The 27,500-nt window shown below is 49.2% G+C and overlaps 5 protein-coding genes and 1 long non-coding RNA gene across 9 annotated transcripts in view; 2 read left to right on the forward strand and 4 right to left on the reverse strand.

The window, feature by feature from the left end:
* The window catches only part of LOC132475543 (kelch-like protein 33), a 4,988-nt gene extending 1,970 nt beyond the window's left edge, over nucleotides 1-3,018 (forward strand). The window contains exons 2-4 of the mRNA XM_060076727.1: nucleotides 1-501; nucleotides 883-1,050; nucleotides 1,505-3,018. The exon at nucleotides 1-501 is cut by the window's left edge and continues 439 nt beyond it. Coding sequence (XP_059932710.1) covers nucleotides 1-501; nucleotides 883-1,050; nucleotides 1,505-2,048 — 1,213 coding nt within the window. The 3' untranslated portion in view covers nucleotides 2,049-3,018. The remainder of the gene's footprint in view (nucleotides 502-882; nucleotides 1,051-1,504) is intronic.
* A 69-nt stretch (nucleotides 3,019-3,087) lies between these two features.
* Nucleotides 3,088-4,821, reverse strand: cbln11 (cerebellin 11). The gene is made up of 3 exons (XM_060076852.1): nucleotides 4,464-4,821; nucleotides 3,834-3,968; nucleotides 3,088-3,568 (listed from the first exon to the last, which is right to left on the reverse strand). Exons 1-3 carry the CDS (start codon nucleotides 4,666-4,668, stop codon nucleotides 3,279-3,281), a joined length of 630 nt encoding a protein of 209 aa, XP_059932835.1. The 5' UTR covers nucleotides 4,669-4,821; the 3' UTR covers nucleotides 3,088-3,278.
* Nucleotides 4,822-4,988: 167 nt separating this feature from the next.
* si:ch211-63p21.8 (uncharacterized) lies at nucleotides 4,989-10,561 on the reverse strand (the record flags this gene model as incomplete). Its single annotated transcript, XM_060035849.1, is given in 7 exon segments — nucleotides 4,989-5,968; nucleotides 7,071-7,244; nucleotides 7,771-8,023; nucleotides 8,026-8,497; nucleotides 8,714-9,205; nucleotides 9,208-9,374; nucleotides 9,688-10,561. Coding segments are annotated over 7 exon segments (2,997 nt in total), but the record flags the coding sequence as incomplete, so codon positions are not given.
* Nucleotides 10,562-11,067: 506 nt separating this feature from the next.
* LOC132475533 (uncharacterized) lies at nucleotides 11,068-22,496 on the reverse strand. 4 transcript variants are annotated; one of them, XM_060076704.1, is made up of 12 exons: nucleotides 22,211-22,496; nucleotides 21,431-21,600; nucleotides 17,864-20,593; nucleotides 17,533-17,766; nucleotides 15,926-16,150; nucleotides 15,471-15,513; nucleotides 15,113-15,259; nucleotides 14,939-15,004; nucleotides 14,073-14,252; nucleotides 13,549-13,687; nucleotides 13,210-13,256; nucleotides 11,068-11,721 (listed from the first exon to the last, which is right to left on the reverse strand). In XM_060076704.1, exons 1-12 carry the CDS (start codon nucleotides 22,395-22,397, stop codon nucleotides 11,612-11,614), a joined length of 4,278 nt encoding a protein of 1,425 aa, XP_059932687.1. In that variant the 5' UTR covers nucleotides 22,398-22,496; the 3' UTR covers nucleotides 11,068-11,611. The 4 variants fall into 4 exon arrangements, with proteins under 4 accessions (XP_059932687.1, XP_059932686.1, XP_059932688.1 ...); XM_060076703.1 differs by having other exon boundaries at nucleotides 11,069-11,721; nucleotides 13,204-13,256; XM_060076705.1 differs by having other exon boundaries at nucleotides 11,069-11,721; nucleotides 13,204-13,256; nucleotides 14,073-14,243; nucleotides 22,211-22,495.
* On the forward strand, nucleotides 11,719-12,547 carry LOC132475650 (uncharacterized). The gene is made up of 2 exons (XR_009529952.1): nucleotides 11,719-12,038; nucleotides 12,469-12,547. It is a non-coding gene; the product is annotated as an uncharacterized LOC132475650 (long non-coding RNA).
* Nucleotides 22,497-23,845: 1,349 nt separating the features above from the next.
* The window catches only part of slc12a10.1 (solute carrier family 12 member 10, tandem duplicate 1), a 13,188-nt gene continuing 9,533 nt past the window's right edge, over nucleotides 23,846-27,500 (reverse strand). Inside the window, exons 20-27 of the mRNA XM_060076723.1 lie at nucleotides 27,187-27,269; nucleotides 26,840-26,911; nucleotides 26,344-26,448; nucleotides 26,018-26,129; nucleotides 25,581-25,667; nucleotides 25,193-25,328; nucleotides 25,032-25,099; nucleotides 23,846-24,771 (exon numbers count right to left, since the gene is read on the reverse strand). Of these exons, the coding sequence (XP_059932706.1) occupies nucleotides 24,633-24,771; nucleotides 25,032-25,099; nucleotides 25,193-25,328; nucleotides 25,581-25,667; nucleotides 26,018-26,129; nucleotides 26,344-26,448; nucleotides 26,840-26,911; nucleotides 27,187-27,269 (802 nt within the window). The 3' untranslated portion in view covers nucleotides 23,846-24,632. The remainder of the gene's footprint in view (nucleotides 24,772-25,031; nucleotides 25,100-25,192; nucleotides 25,329-25,580; nucleotides 25,668-26,017; nucleotides 26,130-26,343; nucleotides 26,449-26,839; nucleotides 26,912-27,186; nucleotides 27,270-27,500) is intronic.

The raw sequence follows: 27,500 nt of genomic DNA on the forward strand, positions 1-27,500 counted from the left end.
GGAGCTGGTGGTATTCAGAGCAGTTGTGGCTTGGATCCAATACAAGCCCAGGAAAAGGTCCAAGCTTGCCAAGCAACTGATGAAAACAATTCACTTCGCCCTGATGACATTCGAGGAGTTCCAGGAAGTTCAGGCCGCCGACATATGGGCTGAGGACAACCTGCTCGTGCTCTACAAGAGAGTCTCAGAGGACTTCCTCTCCAACGCCGCCATACCTCCGAGTCAATGCCGGATCTACTTCCCAAAGGAGACTCTGGTCCTGGTCGGCGGAGACCAGATCACGGAGGACCTGGGTTCCCGCCGCAGCAGTCGGGAGCTGTGGTTCGGGAACTCCCTGAGGAACCACACAGGCATGGCGAAAAGCCTGGAGTGGAGGTGGTTGGGGGAAATGCCAGAGCCTGGGAGGTTCAGTCACGAAGTGGCTGTGCTCCACGGACAGCTGTATGTCGTCGGTGGAAGGAAGTATTACGGCGTGGGAGACATCTTGAACTCAGCCTACAGGTGAGCGGGCCAAAGAGATCATCGACGCAACATTACATTGACTGTGGGTACAGCACATCAGTAGGAATTGTGCACACGTACACAATGTTAGCTACTTCTACGTTGCTGGGAAATCTGTGATTGGGGCTGTTTGTGATACAATAAGACCCTTAGGGATTTGATTGGCTACAGAGGCAAATATATAAATACTTCTGTCATCACTGTCGGTAAAAGGGAGGGCGAATAGACATCCTAATTGATTGTGAGGAGAAGTGGCAAGAAAAACAAAAACACATGTATGTATTCCAAACCGATGCGTGATTAGCGTATTTACAGCTCCGGGTCGTCCATCCTGTTCCTCATGTTCCTCTGGCTCCTGGGTGGGCTCTGCTCCGCCGTTAGGTTCGACCCCCTGGGGAGCGCCTGGCAGCGGCTGAGCGACATGCACGAGCAGCGGTGTGGCTTCTCCCTGGTGGTCCTCGGTGAGACGCTGTACGCCGTCGGGGGGGATTCCCACCGCGGCTGCCTCGACAGCGTGGAGCGCTACTGCCCCGCCACCGATGCCTGGAGGTAGGAGGGGAGGGTACTGTTGTTTAGGCGGCACACATACACATGGGTGCCGGTGTATGTAACGACAAAAAGACCAAATGCTTCCTGATTCAACGGGAGTTGGAAAACTGAAATGGCCCATCATAGTGCAACATATAATCAACCAATATTTAAAGGTGACGTATTATACCAAGCTGTTTAGAAAATCGGCCTCTTCTGACATCACAAGTGGGCGTGTCCATCTCGATGTGTGCTGGATAGATCAGTCTACCAGCCTACCCAGTGGACTGTAGCAAGCGTTGCTCATCTATCCGTCATACATCTAGGTGGACACGCCCACCTGTGATGTCAGAAGAGGCAGATTCTCGAAACGGCTTGTTACGGCTCATCACACTCACACACGGTGGCATAATATGTCACCTTTAAAGAGACAAGGTCTATGATCTATAATCGTTTTATGTCGCCCCGCTTTCAGCTTCACCTGTCCAATGAGCACGGCTCTTACTGGGCACAGCGCCAAGGTTTTGGACCAGCTGATCTTTGTCTGCGGCGGCTTCGACGGAGGGTACCGCTGTCGGGCGTCCATGTCGCTCTACACCCCGGAGAGAGGGAGCAGCGGGCTGGCAGAAATGAGCCGCCCACGCGGGTACCATTGCATGGAGGTCCTCGGCGGCCATCTTTACGTGGCGGGCGGCGTAACCACGGACGAAGGGGACGCCATGGCAACCGTCCACCAGCTAGCGTGTGAGGCGTACGACCCCGCGGCGGACTGCTGGACCGCGTTCGAGGCGCTGGCCGTGCCGCACGTCGGAGCGGCGAGCGCGGTCACGGAGGGGCGGTTCTACGTGCTGGGCGGTTCTGGGTACCGGGACCACTCTAACTTCCACATGGTGCACCGCTACGACACCGCCGCCAGGCGCTGGGAGAACATGGGCGGGATGCCCGGGCCGCATGCCGACATACGGGCGGCCATTTTGTGCTTGCCACCACCATTACGGTCATTAGGGCGAATGTTATAGTTGTTAATGGTATGCTATATATATATCAGTGGCGGCTGGAGGTTTTTAAAGTGAGGGAGGAAGGACTGCACGCTTGGTTGCCATTGGCCTGCTTGCAATGTTAGTGGCGTATGGTGGCATAAGTATGTGAGACTGAAGTTGTTTCAGGATGTTTTGGTGAACTACAAAATAGCAGGGTGGGATAATTATGTGAATTGATACAATTCTACCAGTGGCAGTATTGCCACTGGTGGATTGCCACTACAAGGACAGAAGGAAAGGATGCAAAGCTAATTCGTCAAATCAGGCTTACTTTTGATTTGTAAAACTAAATAAAAAAATCTGGGCCTATCATTGGGCCTATTTTTGCCCACAATAATTGAAGCTATAGTTTTAAGAAAGACATAAGACCAAAATTCATGCAATTTAAAATGCATCATGCTCTGAATCATTCACTAACATCCTTTCCACAATATCAAACAGAACAGTCAGAGTAACAAACAATTAAAAGAACAACAAGAACGTTATTTCACAACTACTTACATGGGATGTAAGCCTAACATTGTTTGAGGCAAATGTGGCACTCAGAGGAGGACTTTCCTCCTCTCTCCCATTGAACCCCATGTTATTCACCGGCCGCCAACAGTTTTGGGGAAATTAAAGGTCCCATGGCCTGCCACCAGGTGTGGTTTGATTAGCCGGTACCACCCGTTTTGGAAATCTGCAAAAGTTGCTCATCTATCCGTCACACATCTAGGTGGACACGCCTACCTGTGATGTCATAAGGGGCAGAACTCCAAAACGGCTTGTTGCGGCTAATCACACCACACCTGGTGGCATGGGACCTTTAAAGGTCCCATGCCACCAGGTGTGGGCTGATTGGCCGCTGAATAGCAAAAAATGTCAGGCTTATAAAATGTATGTGAACTTGTGTGTAAAGTGTGTGTATATCATGTGTATTTTATAAATATTACAAAAAGTTCTGAGATTGCCTGTGTTTTTTGTGTATGCAGAGGATGGATGTAAAAATAACCAATAAATACAAATAACAGGCCGATGGAAGAGTGAAAAGGGCCATTTGTATTTAAGTTGTCGTCATAAAAACAATTGATCCTCGCCATCAGCCTGCACCAGCCGGCCTAATCTGATTAAAGAGACAAAAAAAAGAATAGACACGTCGCAGCAATTCCAGCGGTATCCACGGTAAACATTTAAGCTGCACTGTCTTCGAGCTTCCTGAGGGGGGCGATGTTACATAGGGAACAGCAGAAACCCGGTGAAGGAGCAGTAGTTGTAGCGACTGTCCACAAACACCCAGCTGTCGACCCACAGCTGCATGTGGACCGTGTCTCCGGCCGCCAGCAGCAGCGTCACGCCGTTGGAGGAGTGTCCGTTGTCGTAGCTGGCCTGGTTGCTGTACTTGTACGTGGACACCACCCGCCGGTCGGCGTGGAATATGCTGAGACCGCTGGGTTTCATCGCCCGGCTGTACCCCGTGTATCGGAAGTAGTAGACGCCTTTCACGGGCGCTGTGAAGACCCCTGTGGTGGAAGGGAAATAGAGAGAGAGAAAGAGAGAGAGAGAGAGAGAGAGAGAGAGAGAGAGAGAGAGAGAGAGAGAGAGAGAGAGAGAGAGAGAGAGAGATTTGACCTTTGACCTTAAGGTTAATGCAGGAAGGAAGCAGGCATCTGTGGTAAAAGTGTCATGCATTTGGACTTAAACTTCAACGGACTGACTGCCCGACAAACAGACCAACAGCCACGCAGACAGGCAATCGCAGACTGGTAGTCAGACGGACATACAGACCTGTATCGGGACTGTAGGCATCGCCGATGTTGGTGAGGACCTTGTTGAAGACTAGTTTAGTCTCATTTGCAAAGGGTCCCAGGTTTTCCTGAGGCGGCGTCGATATGGAAGCCGAGAAGGCCACTTGTGGACGCCCTGCGACGGAGCACAGCGGTACATATGAACAACATGATATCCAGATCATAGCAATCATAGTTACGTCCACAAGTCTCATTCCGCCGGCTAAACTGGCTCTAGTCAGTTTCGGGGCTACATGCGATACAGATCTTCTTTTCTTCCTGTTTTAATCACACTTTCAATCATGGCCATATTTCTGAGACATATTGGACAAGTGTCATGTATGCGTGTGTGTGTGTGTGCGTGTGCAAAAGCAAAGTTAACATGGCAATGATCAAATTCTCTGTCTCTCTGTCTCTGTCTCTCTCTCTCTCTCTGTCTCTCTGTCTCTCTCTCTCTCTCTCTCTCTCTCTCTCTCTCTCTCTCTCTCTCTCTCTCTCTCTCTCTCTCTCTCTCTCTCTCTCTCTCACAAAGGCTAAGTTTCACCATTCTTTGATCCAAGAAAGAAACAGAACGATAATGACGATTATCCATGGTACACATGCACAAATCCCGCCGTGGTCCGTTCTCTACCTCGGCTCTCCCTCTTCAGCTCCTCCAGGACCGAGCTCTGCTCCGTCAGCTGGGCCTGCAGGTCGTCCAGCCTGGCCGTCAGCCTGTCTATCAGGCTGACGGCCGGCCCCCGGAGCTCCGTGGAGGTGCTCCGCCCCGGCTCCTGGTCCCCATGAGCGAGCAACACCGCCACCACCAAGACCCCCAGCGCCAGGACCCGAGGCATCGCTACGGCGATGGTTTGCTAGTGGATACGCTCTGCTTTGAGATGCAGGAAGTGATTTCAGAAAATACAACGCGCCGTGTGTTCGGAGCTCTGTCGCTGCATCTATGTTTATGCCCCTTTCACCACACTGTGGACACAGCCGCTGATGAAAGGTAAATGATGATGAAATGTTTGTCCGGAGGCTAAAGGGACGGGACGGGATCTTTCCCCCCTTGTGAAATTCAGGACTTTATTCCTGGTTTTCACCTCAGCTCCACAAGCCGTACAAAACCAGGGATATGGTTTGTTTTGATCACCTGATCAGGAGGAAACAGAGTGCCTTCATTTTATAATGCTGTACTTTATTTATTACCCAGTATAATAAATATAGAGCATGTAAACACTGAATTATCTACAATTCAATAATAATCCTCAGGTGGGAAACTGGGTCACCCACACACAATCACCCCATCTCACAGATTCTACAAATAAATGAAACCCAATGCGTCTCCTATCAGGGCTCCGGTCGGATCTCATCCACAATCCATTCATTGTCCTTTAATCCAACGCCCGTCACACCTACTGCCGTGCATCAGAGTGCCTGGTGTGTGCCTCTAGAAGGTCTACCATCAGACGCTAGCCTATGCCTACAGGCAGGTGGCAGCCTGGTACTGGACCTAGGAACCCCGGGGGCCTCACCGCCTGACCCCGGGGGGGGGGTCCCTGAACCCAGGACCCCTCCCCCCCCCGGGGGCCTCACCGCCTCAGACGCCCGGGCAGGCGCAGCAGACAGGCCCGCACGTCGGTGACCGCCCCGGGCATCCGGCCCATGCTCTGCCAGCGGCCGGTGGCGCCGTCGTAGCGGTGGACCAAGCCCGTTTCCCGGAAGTCCTCTTGGGATAGCCCCCCCAGCACGTACAGCCGCCCCTCCAGGACGGCGGCGGCGGCGCCCACGTGGGCCACGGGCAGCGGGGCGAAGGCGCTCCACGTCCCCCCGCCGCCGCCGCCGCCGCCGCCCGCCTGGAAGTCGTAGGCCTCGCACGCCAGCTGGTCGCCGTAGAACGCCCGGAGGTTGCGCACGCCGCCTGCCACGTACAGCCGGCGGCAGCGGCCCCGCCCGTCCCGCAGCGCCTCCATGACGTGCTGCGCCCGCTCGTGGGCCATGTCGGCCAGGCGGGTGGTGCCGCGGCCGGGCCGGTACAGCAGGGTGGAGGTCAGGCAGCGGTACTGGGGGTCGAACCCCCCGGTGATGAGGACCTGGTCGCCGGACAGGTGGACGGAGGCGTGGCCGCTCAGAGGCTGGTCCAGAGGTCGGGCGTAGCTGGCGGGGGGTGGAGGAATGATTTAAGGGGACCGTTGGATGGTTGTACCGGTGGATCGGGTCTCTCTGGTGCAGCCGTCCCTTAACTCTGCTTCTCTGAGCCCGGGATCAACGTTCTCGTTGTGTTTTTACACTTAAAGGGGACCTATTATGCTTTTTCGACTTTTAGGACCTATAAACGTTGTTATAATGATTGATAGTCATGTTTAACCATACTTAAGTGTCAAATAATGACGTACATGCATTTCGACGTATTCCCTGCTGACAGTCTGGGGTGGCTGTGCAGAGCGCTAAACACTCGGGACAACGTTTGCGATTCATTTGTTCACATTTCCGAGAAATCATCAACGTAGAGGCACTCCTGCCACGCCCCCATATGCCTGGTCAAATCTGCCCGCGCGTGCTTCAAGTCCGCACTTTTCACTAACCAATCACAACGGAGTTGGGTTGGCAGGAGGGGGGCGAGGGGGCGGAGAAGGACGAAACCGAGCGTTGACAGAGAATGCCGAAAGCGCCCAGATGAGAGGAAGAGTTTCATGAAAATCTACATCGTTTTTTGTTCTGTGATTCATGTCAGGTTGCGCTATAGGAGTCATTAATAAGAAATTAGGACCAGAACAGTAGTATAGTAGGGTCTCTTTAAGTGCATCTTGCTTCCACACACATGCAGTTGTTAACCCAATCTGCCCCTGACATCAGTGTCCCAGTGAACGTGTGCACATCACCCCAAAACACCAGGCAATTAACACACCTTCCACTCACTCACACACTCTCGGACACTATATCACTAGCTCGCTCGATCGTGCTATATATTTATTATTGCTACTTTACTTGCTATCTATTACATTTTAAGCCAGGTACGTTATTTTATTTATTGTTTCTGGGGCACTGTCTCTTTTACATTTCACTGCATTCTTTAATGCATGAGACAAATACATCTCTTGAATCTTGAATCTAATTCACCTGTTTCTTCTTATTAAATACAGAACCTTTCATTAGACTTTTCATCCCTTTTAAATTCAATATCTTCAGTCGAGTCAGCTATGCCCTGAACCCCCCCCCCCCCCCCCCCCCCCCCCCCCCCCCGGTGGCGCTGTCCTACCTCCAGGAGTCAGCCTGCTGGTCGTACACCTCCACGCTGGCCACGTTGGTGTTGATCTGCCGGTCTCCGCCCAGGGCGTAGAGCAGCTCGTCTTCACCCACCACCACCGAGAAGCTGCTGCGGGCCTCCTGCATGTCAGCCAGCCTCCGCCAGCGGTCCAGCTCAGGGTCATAGCTGGGCGGGCGGGGGGTGAGAGGGTGAGAGGGTGAGCGAGTGAGTGAGTGAGTGAGTGAGTGAGTGAGTGAGTGAGTGAGTGAGTGAGTGAGTGAGTGAGTGAGTGAGTGAGTGAGTGAGTGAGTGTGTGAGTGAGTGAGTGTGTGAGTGAGTGAGTGAGTGAGTGTGAGTGAGTGAGTGAGTGAGTGAGTGAGTGAGTGAGTGAGCAAGAAAATACATCAGGTTCCTATAGAACCAGTCTTAAGGAAACTATTGTCCGACTTCATTGCTAAGTATATTCCCCAGTTGCTGGCCCTTGCAGCCAAATAATTTCTGTGACTGTATACTTTTATCCTTTTACCTCAGTAATTTATTTTTGATATCAATATCCTAATTTACTAGCCGGGATCCGCCCGCCTAAGTACTTCGGCTCAATTTGAAATTCCCTTCAGTGCTAGGTCTGGGTCTGCGGTTAGTGGGTTTTCTCCGTCTACATTTTGTGCGTCCAATCAGCGAACAGAGGGAGTGGCTGAAAGGACGGGCCCACCTGTAGGCGGACTTCATGGTGTCGTCGGGCGCGTAGAAGTCGCAGCCCCCGACCACGTGGAGCCGCCCCCGCACCACCCCCACGGCGTGGCGGAAGCGCGGCCCGTCGGGCAGCGCCCCCAGACGCCGCCACTCCACGTCCTTCAGGAGCCCTGTGCCGCTGCACAGCGCCTGGGAGAACCACAGCTCGCGGCTCAGCTCGCGCTGCGCGGCGCCCCAGCCCAGCAGGTCGCCGCCCACCAGGACCAGGGCGTCCTCGGCCGTCGGAGCCGGCGCCGCGCCTCCGGGAGCTCGGCGCTGAACTCCTCCAGAGCCCAGAGGTAGAACTCCGTGTCTGGGGAGCCTCCACCTCCTGATCCTCCAGCAACACCTCCTCCTCCACCGTCTCCAGCTTTTTCTATTCCGCCGCCTCCGCCTCCCCCGCCTTCTTCTTCAGCACCACCTCCTCTTCCGCCACCTCCTCCTCCTTCAGCTCCTCCTACTCCAACTCCTTCTCCAGCTTTTCCTAATGCACCACCTCCTCTTCCTCCTCCTCCTGCTTCAGCACCACCACCTCCTCCAGCACCTCCTCCTCCTTCTTCTCCAGCACCTCCTCCTCCTCCTCCTTCAGCATCACCACCACCTCCTCCACCACCTCCTCCTCCTTCTCCTCCAGCACCTCCTCCTCCTCCTCCTTCAGCATCACCACCTCCTCCTCCTCCTCCAGCACCACCTCCACCTCCTCCTCCTCCTCCAGCACCACCTCCACCTCCTCCTCCTCCTCCAGCACCACCTCCTCCTCCTCCTCCTTCAGCATCACCACCTCCTCCTCCTCCTCCAGCACCACCTCCTCCTCCAGCACCACCTCCTCCTCCTCCTCCTTCAGCATCACCACCTCCTCCTCCTCCTCCTCCTTCAGCATCACCACCTCCTCCTCCTCCTCCTCCTTCAGCATCACCACCTCCTCCTCCTCCTCCTCCTCCTCCTCCTCCTTCAGCACCACCTCCCCCTCCTCCTCCTCCTCCGCTGCACTCTATGCGCAGTGCGACGGCCCTCACCTCTTGGAACTCGCGGAAGGTCATGAGCGGGAAGCGGACCTGGCGCATGAGCGCCGGCGCCGTGGCCCGACGCCGCTCGGGGTCGGCCAACACCCAGGCCGCCGCCGCCCGGAAGGCACACAGCTCGCTGGGCGCCACCAGCGCGTCCGAGCCCAGGTACGCCTGCAGCCGGTCCGGCGGCAGGTCGGCGAAGGCGGGCGCGGCCGCCACCTCCGGGAAGTTCCTCAGGACGAAGTCGTCGGCGTCCGCCAGCAGGCGGGCCGCGCCGTACGCCCCGGCGAAGGACGCCACGTCCAGGCAGGTGGCCGCCGTCATCTCCCGGCGCATGAAGTCCGTGCAGAGCGCCAGAGCGCCGGCGAACTGGAGGCGGTCGGCGGCGCAGGCCAGCTCGAACACACGCCGGCCCAGCCCAGGGGCAGGGCGCCGCGGTAGGAGAAGGCCACCAGGGGGAGCAGCTCGGAGGGGGGCAGGCCGGGCAGGGAGACGCCGTGCTGGCGGGACTCCCGCATGCCGCAGGTGAACATCCCCCTGAAGTAGTCGCTGCTCGCCGCCAGGAGCGCCCGGTGGGCTGCACAGAGAGAGGAGGGGGGGGGGGGGGGGAGAGAGAGAGAGAGAGAGAGAGAGAGAGAGAGCGAGAGAGAGAGAGAGAGAGAGAGAGAGAGAGAGTGGGAGAGAGAGAAAGAGAGAGAGAGAGAGAAAGAGAGAGAGAGAGAGTGGGAGAGAGAGAAAGAGAGAGAGAGAGAGAGAGAGAGAGAGAGAGAGAGAGAGAGAGAGAGAGAGAGAGAGAGAGAGAGAGAGAGAGAAACCAAAAGTTGTACAAAAAGCCGGCAGTTGGATATCTTTAATTTCTTCATGTCAAATATGAGTGAATTGAGGCTGACCCTGAACCGCTGTGCCGTCCACATCCAGAACCACGTCACAGCCCACTCCCTCCTCCCACAGCTCCTCCAAGCACCGGAGACTGGCCTTCATCTGTTCTGCTGCCCTCCTCCTCCTCCTCTCCTCCTCCCCCTCCTCCCCCTGCTTCTTCTGGATCTCCCCCTCCCGGGCGCAGAGATCCAGGACTCTTGGGACCCCCAGGGCATCGGCCGCGGCCCGTACCCGGGCCACGGTGCCTCCGTCCAGGCACGCCGTGTCCCCGCTGTAGGCGAAGTCCAGGACGGCCTGCAACCCTCCGGGGTCCACCTCAGGACCCAGACTCAGGGACCAGCTCCGGACCCCTCCGGCTCCGGGCTCGGCTCGGTGGTGCCTGGTCCGGGCCTCCAGGGCGTCCCGGACCAGGGAGCTGACGGCGGCCAGGACGGGGGAGTGAACCCGGAGGGTCGCCCCCCCGACCCCCGCGGCGCCTCGACCCCCCAGGATGAGGGTGAGGTCGGTGAGGAGGGAGCACTCCCGGAGTCCCCTCAACGCGGCGTACACCTCCTCTGGGTGGCCCTCGCAGCAGTACGTGAGAACCCCGTCGTCCCCCTCCTCTGGCCCCCGACTCCCTCCTCCTCCGCCCGCGTCAGTCTCCTCCTGCTGCTCTGCGTCTCCCCCCTGTGGGGGCTCCTCCCCCCGGCTCGGGTACTTGGGCACCGCGCCGGGGCCCATGATCCTGGCGTCGTTGTAGGCCTCGATTCTCCGCAGCTCCCGTCGGTCCGCCTCCTCCAACCCCTCGTCCCCTTCCTCCCTCGCTCGCCTCCGCAGCGCCTTGTCCGTCCTCCAACGCTCCTCGCATTCTGCGGGGAGTCGACGGAGCGGGAGGTCCACGGCGATTCAAACCAGCAAAAAACCCGCTGTGGGCTGAACCGTTGTTCCGATGTCGTTACAGGCTGTTAGTAGTTAGTATGGAGCATTCGCCATAGATAGCAGCGTTCTGTAATTATAGTTCATCCTGTTTTTTTCATACCAACCTTCTTTCTACCACTGGCCAATGGAACCAGTACTCAAATTAAACTAGAAGCTGGTCCCAAGGCTCCAAACTCGGGTATTTTTCTCAGCCCTACCGCTTTGTTGTTGTCGGTTCTGGGATACAAACAGCCGTCTATTTCTGGATCTGTGGGTGAGCGAGATTGAGTTTCAAAACAAGTCTTTAAGCTGGTTCAACGTCGCAACAGAGACCCTAGAACTTTGACTTTAATATTAATTTAAATAATTGCGTCTTAACTTTTAGGATATTAGTGATTTTTATTTTATCAACAAGTTGACATTATTTGCAAATATACGGCCATATACAGTATCATAACATACAATATCATATTTTTAAAGGGGTATCTGCAGTGTAAATTTGAGTGAAAATGCTTTCCTCAAAAGTTGACATTTTGGGACAGATAAACTGAAATACTCCACACTCATACGTTTGCTGTTTTACCCTTTAATTATGGAGATACAAGGAAAGAGTTTAATTCAAAATTCAATATGCAATAAGAATTACAGGCTGATGATAAAATATTAAATCCATAGTAGCCTACTTAATTAAAACTACACTTTAAAATCTTGATTAATTCATGATGCGATTTATACTACTCTAACCAATTATGATTTTGAACACCATCTATTCATCACTTTGTAAATATTTCTCAATTCCCCTCTGGATGTGTTTTCAAACCCACTGTCAATTTAAAGCGGACTAATACAAAACTATTTATGACTTTACACCATTTATGACCCCTAATCTGAAGCAATGAATTTGGATGCGCCATGTCAAGAAGGAGCAGGTATGGCTTAAGGCCACTTGCTCAACGGTGCCTAGGTAGGCTCCGGACGATGGGGATCCAATCCCATCAGCAGCTCTCGGCCGCGGGTCAAACATTAATTATTCGTCTTTCAAGAAATTTGACAATTTTCCCAGAATGGATTTGGTTTCGGTTTGCCCCTTGAGGAGGAGAAAGAAGGTGAAGAGCTTTGGGTGCTGGTGCCAAGATCCTCCCAATCATCTGAAACACGGTAAAAAAAATGAATAGAAATTACACAGTGCACTGGGGGAAAAAAAATCCTCACAAATGAATGTAAGAAAGTGACGTCAGTAACTGACGAATCAGTGCATGAATTCAGTGCAATCCCAAAACACACACAAATGAGACTCGTGTGCTTAAAGGTTTGTATCGTTAGAAACCCAGTCGTATTTTTAAATGGTCTTGCATCATTCCCTAATTTTCCCCTGAGACGGGAGGGATCCGTATCGTATCTACCTATAATACTTCCTGCTTTAAATGACGCAAAATAATTTTTTTTCGCCTAATTTAAAGCAGGTGTAGAAGGGGGGGGGGGCTACGGTAATTTGGCTACGGTATGACATTACCGTGTGACTAGTAGTTCACACGAGTGCTAAAGATGCAGTGGTATTATTCATAATACCATCCAGAGGCGCACACAGCTTTTGGCCGTGTTCTATAAGATATTCTAGAACACTCCGGGAGCTCTGGCGGGAGACCTGGAGCTCTATATCTAAATAATATATCATATAATATAATAATGTCACGGCCAAAAGCTGTGTGCGCCTCCGGATGATATTATGCATAAACGACTTTGTCGGGTTCTCCGACGTCTCTGGTCCTTCCACATCTATCTGAAGTCGCGGTACAATCTGGACTTCAGAGAGTCAAAGCCAAAGTTTCTTCCCCCAATACCCACGGGTACCCGAACCTGTGCAGGACTCTTGCCGAGAAAACCCCCACTACGAGTCTTTACTTGTTGTGGAAGTACCAGAGACGTCCGAGAACCCGTCCCTGTCTTTAAATCATAATATCATCCAGAAGCGCACACAGCTTTTGGCCGTGATATTATATATTATAATAATATATTATATAATGTTATATAAAACGGCAACAATCACTTTCTCCTGCTGCGATTCACTCTGGACTGCGGGAGTGAACGCTGATTGGAATTGTGGGAGTTGTTGTCTTCAATCCACAAGCGCCAAAAGTCACTGTCATTTGAACTTATCTCGGTCAAGAAGGCAACAAATTAGAAATTTACGTAACTATTCGACTACATATATGACCCACTTTCAATACAGAATCACGTCTCCACCGGTGAAATGCTCCTTTAACTATTTCCAGATGATCACCTTGTCCATTCCCTTTCAGAGGCTCAGTCTTCATGTCATAAGTCCATTTTAAGTAAAAACAATAAATAATGCTATTTTGATAAATATTTTAGGGGTTTTAATGATTTTTTTTTAACAAAGTACCAGTTACTCATCTTTGATTGTTAATTACTGTAGCCATCATTTGTTGAAAAATCTTTTGAATTTATAATTGTTTAAAGCTAGGGTAGGTGATTTGGAGCAACCAGTGAGAGTGAGCGACATTTTTCAAGCATCCAACTGAAAAGGAAACACCCCTTCCCTTTAGGCCTCCATCCGAGGCCAATCCACCAAAATGCAGCAAAAAAATTAAATGTAATGAAATTCAAACCTTGACCTTGCTGTTGACGCGCAGTTTCTTCACAGCGATTCTGAAGCACCGATCTGAATTAAAATGTTTTGATATTAATATTAAAATCATACAGTTGAAGTCTAAACCAATATTTTAAACCTATATTTAAAATATGCTGCTAATTTCACTAGAAGATGTGTATCATTTCCTGAGTCAACCATTCAACAGGTTACGTGAGAATGGCAAAGCCCACTAACGCTCCCCGCCCGATCAGAACATCTCAAAAGACGCTTATTTCCCAGATAAGGTAAAATTTTCAGACTTCTTTGGGTCTGCTCCCCACTGTTGCTTTTTGCCTGGAAGAAAGGAACATTTCCGTTGTACCTGAAATTCTTCTGCACATCCCGCTGCTTAAAGACAATGCGGACCAGGGTGAGGGAAGTTGGACCCATGCTCCTCACAGCTGCTTCAATTCCATCCAGCATGGCGGTACAAGCCACTTTAGGATCCATGTACCCTGCGCCTGGCATTGACAAGACAATCACAATCAGGCTCCGGGATTTAGTTGCATTTGAATGCTGCGTCCTCAAACGTCCAAAAGGAGCAAGCTTGATTAGGAACACCTGGAGCCCGGCTTTCAGGGGATGTAGGAGTGCACTGGGCTCTTCAGCTGGCGGCCATCCTGGTTCTATCTTCTAAAAGCTAGCTGGCTGGGGGAATGAATTTGGAATTCTGCATTCAATTCCATCACCCAGCTAGCGTTATTGCCCGGCTAACCAGGATGGCCGCCAGGTGAATATCGCCCGTACCTAAAACCGCCACTGGCTACATAACAAGAAGAGGATTCTTGAAAGTTTAGCGGGGTCGATGTTTTGATTGCTAAAGGATTACACACACATTTAACGCACCTGTGCCCAGAGCTGGGAAGGAGACAGAGCTGTGGTGTTTTGATTCAAAGCTCTTTAAGATGATTTCACAGGTCTCACGCATCATCTTTGGATCGCTGTAAAAGGTGGCGTGAAGGATGTCCTTGCAATTTAGCCTTCCAGGTCCAGTGGAAAACAAACCCTTTTGCCCAGCTAGGGCAGCTGTGATTACAAAATTAAAAGAGTTAGTGAGGAAGTTAAAGGAGAAATACGGTGTTAAATGGATCTGGGAAATGTTTGGTATGACAATTAGTTGGAATGTTCCTTTGGGAGCAAAAAAAGCACATATAGACGCATTCTTAAGTTGGCTGTTTTAAGCAGATTCAACCAAAACCCTAGGAACTTTACGATAGGGGCATGTCTCATTGTAAACACTAAATCGCTATTTTAAACCACTCACAAGGCTAGAAGTAGCCTGACACTTCTTATGGTGGTATAATAAGGGTCTTAACATATAAAACGTGGCATTGATAACTTTGTAAGTGTACAGATTGTTGAAGACTAGATGGCGTCGACGGGTGAACTACTGATCGTATTGTGTGTAAAAAATTTCCTTTTTAATAAACAATCTGTACACCTTCAAAGTTATCAATCAATTTTACACTGGATCTTCTCCTTTGAGGAGGGCTAAAATTGAAAGTCTCCTACAGAGTTAGGCGCCGATCAACAACAACCAACCATACTCAGAGAGCATTTCACGCACTAACAGCTGGATGCCTGTGGCATTTCTAACAAATCACACTTCTTTCTCTTCATCTACTTCCCACCAGTACAAAGCGTTCTGATCTTGAATGCTTTTCTCCTTTGACAGGAACTTGTCAGAGGTTTGGTGTACATTTGAGACCCACCGTGTTTTGCAGCAAACTCATCTTTTACATGCGTTCCAGCTGCCTCGAGTATGGCCTTGGAAACACCTGTGGAGGTTAATCAATTTAGTTGAATGCTGTTCTCTATTGTCAGAACAGGCAAAATTGGTAAAAAGACACCACAACCACATTAAAATATTAACATGTTTAGAGTACCTGATTGGTCGGCAGATCTATTTATTGTGTTTACAATGACATCCGTTTTCTCATCAACGATGTCAGCACGAACCAGCTCAAGCTTGACTCCACCAACCATGGCTGTGTCCTTGTCAGGGTGATTCAAGACATATCTGGAAAAGGAAGCTGAAGAGGAGACAACAATAATTACACTTATAAAAAGGACCCCTACCATTTGGTCCAGTCCATCGTAGGTAGGCTGGTTCATTCATCCATCTGTCCTATCAGCTGGGTGTACACGTGTGGCGTCACTTTAGTGAGTATTCAATCAATGTCACACCTAGTGGTATAATAGGGCCCCTCTGATGAGGTGTCCCACCGCAATATCTCCACCTACCTCTGGGGGCAGCGTTGCTATTTGTCTGTTGTGGTGTCATGGCCTGTACACAAAGGGGGAAGAGAACGCATGCTGGCTGTTATTACCAGAACAACTGTGATGCAGGGAAAGTTTGTTAGGAAAGAATGTATTCCTGATCTTTTCTTTGTCCTTTAAAAGAGTTAGCCTGTTAGCCTGAGGTTACGTTAAGCCCATGCTTGAGGCTATAAAGTTATGCCATTATCATCGGCGTGTTTAAAGTAAAGGAGGTCATCTTTTGAAGAATTATTGGAATTGACAGTGACTCATGGGTTATCAGGGCGTTTTACCTCAGTCAGTTAGAGAATGCCCAGCTAGCAGCCATTTAATGAGCAATATCAAACAAGAAAATAAACACTATATCCATCTTAGAGAACCAAAAGATGTTAGCATGTAACCAGAATGAAACAAAATAATAATATGCACTGAGTTTTTGCCTTGCGTGTTTGGGGGTCACTGGGGTGCACGACAATGCGGACCACCAATGGCCTGCCGCTGTGCCTGTTCAGCATGGGCGATCCGACCACCTCCAGCAGGGCTGATTCCGCCACATCCTGGGGGAATTGCAACACTTCCCCAGTACCAAGCATTGGGAAAGCAACGGAGACAAATCTTTGGTCTCGACAGGAAGTCAAAACGTGTTCAAGCCCACGTTTCAGAGCCTGGGAAGGTATGAAGGAGAGGAAGATAATGTTTGAGGGTAATGCAACGACAACTCACACATACTATTATATAACGCAGCTTTCAATTCCATTTGTAAGGCCAGACATGTTTGTGGACCATTGGTTGATGTTAAAGTAACAATATGTAATATTCTCACTAGCTTGCAGTAGGGCTGTACGGTATGGACTAAAATGTATATCAAGGTATGATTTGAGGAATAAACGGTAACGGTATTATATCACGGTATGCACATTTTATCTTCCAATTTCGATATAAATGCCTCTGAAGGGGTAAAATACTGGAAAGGCAGCAAAACCGCATTAAAAAAATTTAAATCTTTTCTCAAGTTACTTCCATCTCTGAAAAACACTAATGTTTAATAGTATGGATATCTTCGCGGACCTTACCACTTGTGGACCTTGCCGTATAGTTTTGGCATCTCAATTTGGCTGAAGTGTGTGCGGGCATGTAACGCGTACCTGGGATCGAGTGTTTTGACCATCTCTTTAAAGCCCTTTCTATCGACATGTTGAAAGGGAACCATGTCCTTAGACAGGTAAACAGTGACAACGTTTGTCATCTCGTTCCCCCACTGGCATTTTGTTGTAAGGACTGGCTTTCAAAATGCCTGCGGAAGCAATGTCTGATTGCAGAGATGGCTTCACGCTACCAGCGTCTGTCTCGTACGTTGTGGAATGAGAGCTTGTGAAGGGACTATTGCGCAAGCACGCAGGAGCGCTTGCTGCGCACCTGCGTACTTGCGCAATAGCATACTGCCTGAGAAGGCAGTATCGCTGTCAATCTGGCCCTGGGAAAAGTAACGTGGTGCCGAATTGAAAAAGGAACTATGTTTCGTTACCATATTTTCAGTAGTTGCTCGTAACTTTACTTTTTACATGAAAAAGTAGTTGTATTAACGCATTACTTACTTTGTTACGCGTTACACACATCATTGTCTACCGGTCACACCGGTCCCGAGGTAACGTCAAAATCCATACCGTAGCGCAAATTCACACCGGTATACCTTCAGCACCGTTTATACCGTACACCCCTAGCTTGCAGTGTAAAATTTACTATTTTAGACATACTATATAATACATATATACTGTACATATATATAATATTTAATATAAATATACTATTTCAATGTATATCTGTAGTCAATGCTTATTGATAAAGTGATTTCAATCATGTTATCAATACAAGCACATCCTATAGATGATGTTTTCTTATCTACAAATAAAAGATGCTGGCCTTCTAATGACTATAACAACAACTAATACTAATACAACTAATGTTGCAAACAAAGAGTACCACTTAAAGCAGAGATAGTCAATACTGAGGAAATGCAAATGTGTTAACTCCTAACATGCCATAGTACCAGGACAGCTGCTTCTCTGTGTTGCTCATCCCAGGGCAGAAGATTAACGAAGAAGACCTTGTGACAGTGAAGCTTCTCGAGATCATTAACGTCGACTTCAACAGGCAACTGCCATTTCTTTCCCATCTTTGAAAATGCAGTCTTCAACCTTTTTCCGATTATCTCAGACAATATTTTCCCCAAACCGGTAGAGAGAGGGTCATTGTCTTTCATAGGTGAGACTATGGCATCAACCTGGTAAGAGAAACCGGGGGGGGGGGGCTTGTCAATCCTGCAACCATTTACAACATAAAATGGGGTGCACATTACAGCACAATAACCAAATTCCTACTTTCTGTTCCTCGATGAGCCCCACCGCGGTCTCCAACTTGATGCCACTGACATCTGTCCCAGTGTTTACTGGATCAGCGCCAGACTTGGACCGTCCACTCGAGGCTCCAGTGCTCTCCTGGAAGTGGCGATCCCCGGATGCTTCTGGTTCTGCAAACTCCAAGGAAAACATCCTGTCGCAGGCCGCTTTCAAGGCTTCCTCTACCTCCTCTCTGGTGTCAATCAGGGTCATTTTGTTCAGATGTTGGCTTTGTTTCCCAAAGCGAAACACAGCTGATACAATTGCTTCTGCACACTCACTGATACGAATTTTGGAATTACCTGAGCTTATACAGGGCATGGCTATGGACTTGAACTCGTTATCATCCGCCAGTTTCAGTGCTGACCAAACCGATTCTTTCAGGGAGAACTTCTCACTGCCATTCTCATCTCCCGGTACAGGCCTGACGATGTGAATCAGCTTCTGGCATTTCAAACGCCCTCCCGTAGTCATTACTGTGGCCCCTGTAGCATATGTCCCATGTTTTCTTACTAAATCTTTACTTTCTTGCTGCACTTCAGGACCTCCTTCACGGCTCAGGGCAGCGGCAACACCTCCGTATTGATCCAGGTATCCATTGGTGGCAGTCACAAGCACATCTGCATCTTCCTTGGTGATGTCACCACGACACACCACCACTTTGACTCCCCCGGAAAGGACATAACATTGAATCCCCCTTCCTCCTTGGACTTGTCTTGCAGCAGGCCCCACTTCTCCTTGATGCTCATGCTTTTTGAGAGGCTTATGAGTAGGGTCATCAGTCATATTTCTTCCTTCCTCCCCATGGTTTACTGGATTGGCGCCAGAATTGGAACCTGGACCAAAGGCTCCAGTGCTCTCATGTGACTGGCGATCCCTGGACGCTTCTGGTTCTGCAATCTCCAAGGAAAAAAACATCCTGTCGCAGGCCGCTTTTAAGGCCTCCACTACCTCCTCTCTGGTGTCAATCAGGGTAATTTTGTTCAGACGTTGGCTTTGTTTCCCAAAGCGAAACACAGCTGATACAATTGCTTCTGCACACTCACTGATAAGAACTTCGGAATTACCTGAGCTTATACAGGGCATGGCTATGGATTTGAACTCGTTTTCATCCGCCAGTTTCAGTGCTGACCAAACCGTTTCTTTCAGGGAGAACCTCTCACTGGCATTCTCATCTCCCGGTACAGGCCTGACGATGTGAATCAGCTTCTTGCATTGTAGATGCCCTCCCGTAGTCATTACTATGGCCCCTGTAGCATATGTCCCATGTTCTCTTACTAAATCTTTACTTTCTTGCTGCACTTCAGGACCTCCTGCGCTGCTCAGGGCAGCCGCAACGCCTCCGTCATGCTTCAGGTTTCTATTGGCAACATTCACCAGCACATCTGCTTCTTCCTCGGTGATGTCACCACAACACACCACAACGCTTACTCCCCCGGGAAGGTTATAACATTGACGCCCCTTTCCTCTTTGGACTTTTCTTGCAGAAGGCCCCACTTCTTCTCGATGCTCGTGCTGTTTGTGGGGCTTATGAGAAGGGTCATCATTCATAATTCTACCTTTCTCGCCATGGTTTACTGGATTAGCGCCAGAATCTGACCATCGACTCGAGGCTCCAGGGCTCTCATGGAACTGGCGATCCCCGGCTGTTTCTTGTTCTGCATCGGCCGAGGAAAAGATACTCTCACATGCCGCTTTTAAGGCCTTCACTACCTCCTCTCTGGTGTCAATCAGGGTAATTCTCTTCAGGTGCTGGCTTTGACTCCCAAAGTCAGACACAGCTGTGACTATTGCTTCTGCACACAAACTGATTGGAACTTTGAAAATGCCGGAGCTTATACAGGGAATTGCTATGGACTGGAACTTGTTCTCATCCGCCAGTTTCAGCACTGACCCTACCGAGCGTGTTAGTAATTCTCGCTCACGGCCATTTGCCTCTCCCTGTACAGGCCCAACGATGTGAATCAGCTTCCTGCATTGTAGACGCCCTCCCGTAGTCATTACTGCATCCCCTGTAGCATATCTCCCATGTTTTCTTACTAAAGCATTGCTTTCTCGCTGGACTTCAGGACCTCCTGCGTGGCTCAGGGCAGCAGCAACACCTCCGCCATGATCCAGTTTTCCATTGGCGGCATTCACCAGCGCGTCTGCTTTGACCTTGGTGATGTCACCACGACACACCAGCACGGTTACTCCCCCGGGTAGGTCATAACGTTGACTCCCCTTTCCTTCTTGGACTTCTCTAGCAGCAGACCCCATGTGGTCTCTGGGGCCATGCTGATCAGAAAGGGGCCTTCTTTGTGGTTCTTCCCACGAGAGAGAACCTGCCTTGTGGAATCCTGATGGATGAGGCTGCACTCTGATACTGGGGGATTCTGCCTCTGCAGGATTTCCTTGAATGACGTAAACAATGTCTACCTTGTCCGCCTGACTATGCTTGAACGTTTCTTTGACTTTGTCATCCCCTTGCTCCTCCCTATCCTTCAAGGGCTTGAATTCCTCAGGTTGGATCTTCCCTGCACCACTAACTATAACCCTGTTCTTGTCTAGATCTAACTGAGCATGACCGGCAGAGGATGAGAGCTCATCCTCTGGGTTCTGCCCTGCCATTGAAGGTTCTTTCAGAGGATTTTGGAGAGGTGAACTTTCGAAGTGTGATTGAAGATTTTGAACCATTGGTTGTGATGGTGAGGCGGCAACAGGAAATTTAGTCTGAATAAGTAGAAAAGAAACATACATTATTCAATTGCATTCATTTAATTCGGCTCCAAGATGATTCTGAGACTCAATCTCATAAACCTTTCCAAGTTCCTAATTTTAAGTCCAACACTTTCATATCGCTTCAAATATATTAAAGGGACCGGAGGTAAGATTCAAGAGTTCTCCTTAAAATGTAATCTATTATAAATGCCATGGTATCCGTCAAATGGCTATGGCCGCACCTGCCTCTGTATGAGACTCAGGGCTCATTTCTGACCAATCAGGGCATCTCTTCCCTGATTGGTGCGGAGGATCCATCTTGTTGGTCAATCACATGTGCGCACCCAGTGCTATGCATGTTTGCATCTTTGTTGATGGTGGAGAAACATAGGAATAGAGGGAGCGGAGAGAGAGGGCTCAACAGCAGCAGAGTTGCATTTCACGCACCTGTGATTGACAGGCGAGAGGGATTCACTGAACCAATCAGGGAAGAGATGCAACAGAGGTGGAGTCAACTCGAAAGAGATATTCTCAAAGAGCATTTCGCTCTTTAGTAGCAGATGGATAGCTTGGCCATTTAAAAAAATTTACACTCAAATAATAGCTCTTAAAGCTCTGAATTTTTTTATTGTATCAAATGAATTTGATATAGTTATACAATTATGTAGATCAATATAATTATGTACTGATCTACATAATAAATATATAGGCCTATATAGTTGGCTATATTTGTGAGAAAGATTGGTATCAGTTATATAAGCAGTTCACAAGATTCATTATGCCCAGTCTACCGTAGTACTAACTGGTCACATCGATTTCATATCCATACAGCCCATAATAATAGCTCACCTCAGGTGGAGATGACAACCCCACTTTCGGGTTATCAGCTTCGGGTGTAGTTGTGACGGTTGACGGGTCAGGAAGGAGAGACTCTGGGGTTTCATGGACGGTAAAACTGGCAACAATTTTGTTCTCCCTCTCGACCGAGTGATCACGTTTCTCCAGCACACTATGCTGAACTGAAACAACATATGAAGATAGAGGTTTCATACTAAATTATAAAATACAGTTGATGAGGAGAACAATAACTGCTATTGGCTGTCTTTACAATATAACCCAATGTTGAAATTATTGGAGGCAGCCTACAGCAGGCGTACCAATTTATACTCTCCTAGAAAATAGACAGGTTAACAAGGTTATCAGATATGATATTTTGCATATGTGAGGTTCGCTTTGTATAGTAGGCCTGTCAGGCTACCCTCCGCCCTTGTATTTTCTGGCCCTTCGTAGACCACGCCCACTAAAGGAGCCTGGCACGGCGGCCCTGACGCGCAGATCCTCATTTGAACCTCATTGTCAAAACGAAAGTTATGGCCTATGCGCGAACATGAAAGAAAACTGAAACCAAAAGATAAAGGATATCACAAATCGAACTATTAGTTTTTTAAATATAAAAAACTATGTGACGCAGCGGAAAACTTAAGCCAGCCAAGTCATATTCACTGAAAAATAACACAATGGTTTCACTTTCGCTTTTAGAGTTAACCCCTAGAACGTATTATAATAACGCCCAAGTTATTATTATAAGACCCTAAAACGCTATATCATAGAGTCTTTGTTGTGACTCACCTTCTTTATCTTCGAATGCAATCCTATAAACATTTCCTTTGAAAACATCCACCCGTCCGCATTCCCCACCGCATGATTTACGTTTATTTTTGAAGTAGAATTCGATATTCTTTTTCCTTTTGTCATCAACGTCAGGACACTCAAAGTAAACGTAATATTTGTACGAGCCCTCCATAGCGTCGTCCATGTTCAACCACGATGATAAAATGATCGGTTCTTGGGCTTTGACTTTGTTGACTTGCAGGCGATGATCCTGCGCTCTGACACACTGAACCCTGACCACTCCCCACACACGCATCACACGTTTCACCAATACGTTGTGATGATTTCACTTCGCCACACGATGGTGATACGTCTTCAAAGTTTTATTGGACAAGTTTGCATTACATGTACGTTTGACTCTGGTTCAAAGCAGTGTACTACATTGAATTGTACGGTTTGTATGTGTGTCTAATTTAGCGTTATTCAGTGATATTCACTGTCAACTGTTATTTACCCAACAAGCTCTCTCTCTCTCTGTCTCTCTCTCTCTCTCTGATTGGATCATTGACAACACCTGCCTCTAACTCAGCTGATGGCACAAGCTACGCACGCCTCCCCCTATCTCTCCCCTACGGATATAGCCACGCCCCTTCCTCTCTCCCCTACAGACATAGCCACGCCCCCTCCTATCCCTCCCCTACAGACAGAGCCACGCCCCCTCCTATCCCTCCCCTACAGAGGGAGCCACGCCCCCTCCCGTCTCTCCATTACAGACAGAGCCACGCCCCCTCCTATCCCTCCCCCACAGACAGATTCACCCCCCCTCCTCTCTCTCCCCTACAGACAGAGCCACGCCCCCTCCTATCCCTCCCCCACAGACAGAGCCACGCCCCCTCCTCTCTCCCCTCCAGACAGAGGCACGCCCCCTCCTCTCTCCCCTACAGACAGAGCCACGCCCCCTCCCCTCTCTCCCTACAGTCATAGCCCAACCACCCGCTTGGCCACAATACACTACTGTCACAATAACATTAACGATAACAGCCTTTGAGGTAGCCGTTGAACCGCTAAACATGTCTTTATTGACGTTTTATTTCCTGTCTAAATGCCTGTTTATTATTTAATGTGTGCTACCTGCTTCACTGATCCAAGCGCTACCTGGTGACGTCCTGTTGGCGTTGAGGCCTCTGATGTTCCCTTGTGCATTGACCTATCGTTGACCTTAAGGCCTTCACTGCTATAGCATGGTGTTCATTAAGCCACCTGTTTGCCCCGATCCAGGCTCGTCAACTTGAAGGTAGTGTTGGTAAGATGAATGGGTTATTATTACATTTAATGTTCATGGTCTATTTGGAATCAACTGTGGTGTGTGTATGTGTGTGTGTGTGTGCGTGTGTGTGTGTGTTTGTGTCAGTGTGTGTGTGTTTGTGTGTGTTTGTGGGAGGTGGGGGTATGTGTCTTAATGATTGGATTTGTTGTGGCGGCACCATCTCGGTCTTCAGTATCGTAATTATGATTTGTTTTTCCTATATTGCAGTATTTATTCCCAAAACATCCCTTACCGTGGTGTGTTGTGTTGTGTTGTGTTGAATGACACAAAATAAACAAATCTGCATGTATGAAACCATTTCATAACATTGTACATTACAAAGGAAGTGAGAAACGATTTAGTTTAATAGAGAAAGCAGCCGTTGTACAGAGAAGAATGAGCAAACATGGTAGGCCTGTATAACACCTAAGTAATCAAGTTTCAGTAATCAATCTTAGCTATTAATAAGCTATAAGCTAATAATTATAAGTTACTTTTCAATGTGAAAAACAGCCATCACCTCACTGTTCCTGCTCATACCATAATTTAAGAGGTTACATATCACAACTTCATGCTTCCTGTATGTTATATTACATTTCTAAAACATTTCAAATCTTACTTGGCTTTTGGCTTTTGTTGATTAAAAAATATTATTTTTACTGGCGTGTGAATTGGTTAGCAGTATAATTCACTGGCAGTAGAATGTTGACATTATAATTCACTGGCAGAAAAAATAACGGCATTCGAAAACACAATATACAATAATTGCCTTTTTCCCGTTACTGCATTCATTTCAGTAGCATAGTATTAAGTGTTTCCTTCAGTTACAGCAATTGTCAGTATTATACATTTGAAATGTTTCATTGGTTAAAGCAATTGTCAATATTACAACATTTTGGGTTTCCTTCACTGACGTCAAACCACTCAGTATCATACATCACCAACAGCAATAAAGTTAGTACGATATATAAATCTCAAGTTCCACCTTGTGCGTCAGTGCTACACCATCGCAAGCAATCGACCCCCGTCCGGACGGAGGTGAAAAGAAAAAAAACTTTTAGAGGGGGGCCCCGGCCCCCCCCCCCCCCCCCCCCGACCCCCTAGAACCGCCCCTGTGCTGACGAGTAATGGAATTCACTGGCAGTAGAACGTGAGCACGTTCTGCTGGTTTCCTCGTATCAGGACAACAGGACAGTGGAGGCCGGATGTCAAGGCTTCCAGCCAGGCCATGTAGAGCGACATGGGGCAGTCGGTCTGAGGCACGGGCAGGCTCCTGGAGAGGGTCATACAGGCACAGTGAGGAACCGCTTGAGCTTTGTGAGAGAGTCACAGACTTTCTGTTTAAAATTGGAAGACCTATTTAAATGTATGCACTTAACGCACACACATATAGGCAAACGCGCGCACACACACACACACACACACACACACACACACACACACACACACACACACACACACACACACACACACACACACACACACACACACACACACACACACACACACACACACACACAGCTTAATACTCACACTAAGACCAGGGCAGCGTGTTCAGAATTTCTCCGGATAATTTCATTCAATCTTACTTTTGTGTTGGACTGAAAAATGAAATGTACAATAACTAAATATTAGCGACAGCACTGACACTCAAATACAAACACACACGCAAACACAATGTATATTACACACACCTTGGTTCGGAGGGCTTCCATCTCCTTGTCAGATATCTTCAACGGACAGAGAGTCTTCAGTTCGCTTTCCGAGGCGCCGTCCTGCTGTTCCTCATTCAGCCTATAGGGGGCGACAATGTCCTCAAACCTCTTCAGGCTGCGAAGACAGAGAGAAAAGAAGATCTGTGACCTCATTATCCACTAAACTTCTGCTGTCAGTGTTTGCTTAGTTCCATGATCAAATGACGCACCATTCATTGGGGCACAAAATTACTTGCACGTGTTTTAAATCATCCCCAACATTAATCACATTATTTCCAGAAACGTCCACCTCCACTTTTTAACTGTCAGAACACATTGTTGCGGGCGGCCTCACCCAACGCTACACATCAGGCTTGGCGGGACCTACTTTTTGGGCTGAGGCGTCCTCTCGCTGTCCGTCATCACAATGACGTCGTGGAAGTCCAGACGGAACCTCTTCAGCAGAGAGATCATTCTGAAATCAAACAGACAATATTGCTTTGAAACAGGCAGCTTGCTTCCAACTTGCTTCGCGCTCTGCGCTCTGCGCGGTTGCAATCTTATCAGGGGGAGTTCCGTGCTAAGAACCCAGCGGGGTCTCCATGGAGACGGGAAACAGAATTGTTGTCGGCCGAAATTCAACCAAATAAAAAATTCCCTCACAGAGCCAATGTACATTATAGTGATGTTGTTTTGTGTCGTGTACTTGACCGTTGTGCCCCTAAACATGATATTATTTCATGCCGTCTAATAACCCACAGGAAGGAATTATGCAAGGTAAGGAGAGAGGGAGGCAAGAGGGAGGGGATGAAGAGGGCGACCTACTCCTGGCGCCCTTCCTCCATGCTCTGCTCGTCCCCGAGGATGAAGACGCGGACCTTGCTCTGCCCCCAGTTCTTCCTCCGGGTCAGGAGGTAGGGCACCAGCAGCGTCAGACCTGGGGGGGACGGGGGGGGACGTCATACATGGCGATGTCACAGATGTGGAAGAGCTCACCCAGGGTAGTGACATCAGAGAGCCCCCCCCCCCCCCCCCCCCCCCACACCTTGACCGTCGTTGACGTCTCTTTCGAGGAGAGCGGCTGGAACATGTAAGCGATCTGAGCAGCACATGGATGCTGTAGGGGTGCTGGGGGGGGGTGTGAGGCTCACCTCCATCGTCGGAGATCCAGTAGACGTCGATGGTCTTCTTGCCCTGGTTGTTCTGGAACGCCGTCCTCACCTGCTGGCTGGACATTCTCTCGCCGGTGGCGTCCCCTGGAGCACGCGACCACGAAAGAGGTGAGCACTGAGCTGGTGGTGTGTGTGTGTGTGTGTGTGTGTGTGTGTGTGTGTGTGTGTGTGTGCGTGTGCGTGTGCGTGTGCGTGTGCGTGTGTTTGTGTGCGTGTGCGTGTGTGTGTGTGTGTGTGCGCGTGTATGTGACTACGTGTGCGTGTGTTTGTGTGTGTGTGTGTATGTGTGGTGTGTGTGTGTGTGTTTATATGGGAGTATGTGTGTGTGTGTGTGTCTGGATGTACCTGTGTGTGTGTGTGTGTGTACCTGTGTGTGTGTGTGTGTGTGTGTGTGTGTGTGTGTGTGTGTGTGTGTGTGTGTGTGTGTGTGTGTGTGTGTGTGTACCTGTGTGTGTGTGTGTGTGTCTCCATCTACCTGTGGCCTCCTGGGTTGTGGTGATGGACGGATCTGTTTGGTCAGGGTTATCTGGCACAAAGCACTGGTTCACTGGGGACACAGAATGATATCAACCATAATGTCATGATGAAAGTGTACACATGACACATCATAATGGCACAATGGGAGCTATTCATCAAGCAGCCATCTTTGTCCTGCCGTTTAAATCCAAGATGGCCGCTAGATGAGTTGGACCCGTGGGATACGGTCCCACTGACGGATGCCAAGATTGGATTAACATTTGAGACCGATGTGGTTTATTAAGAACAATTAAACCCTTTTTTTTAGATACGCAATTTCAGTGACTCTTCCGAAGAGCTTCTCACCTTCATAACCGAAATGGTCGGACACGTCCAGTCCGTCCATCATCCTCAGGAGTATCACGCAGTGGTTGGCGTCAAACGTATCGCTGATGAACAGAAGGCACAAAGAATCGATGAAGGACAACAGAGCAAACACTGCAGTCCACGGCCCTAAATAGAAGAAGTCACGTCCTAAAGCGGACCATAGACTACGCACGAGTGTGTGTGTTTCTGTGCGTGTGTTTCTACCTGTTTGTGTGTTCAGAGGCCCGTAAAGTCCATCCCATTTCTAAACCAACCGACAATATCGCAAAGCCCCAGCTGAGGCCAAAGACATG

This window comes from Gadus macrocephalus, chromosome 17 (assembly GCF_031168955.1).
Source record: "Gadus macrocephalus chromosome 17, ASM3116895v1".
Classification (NCBI taxonomy): Eukaryota; Metazoa; Chordata; class Actinopteri; order Gadiformes; family Gadidae; genus Gadus; species Gadus macrocephalus.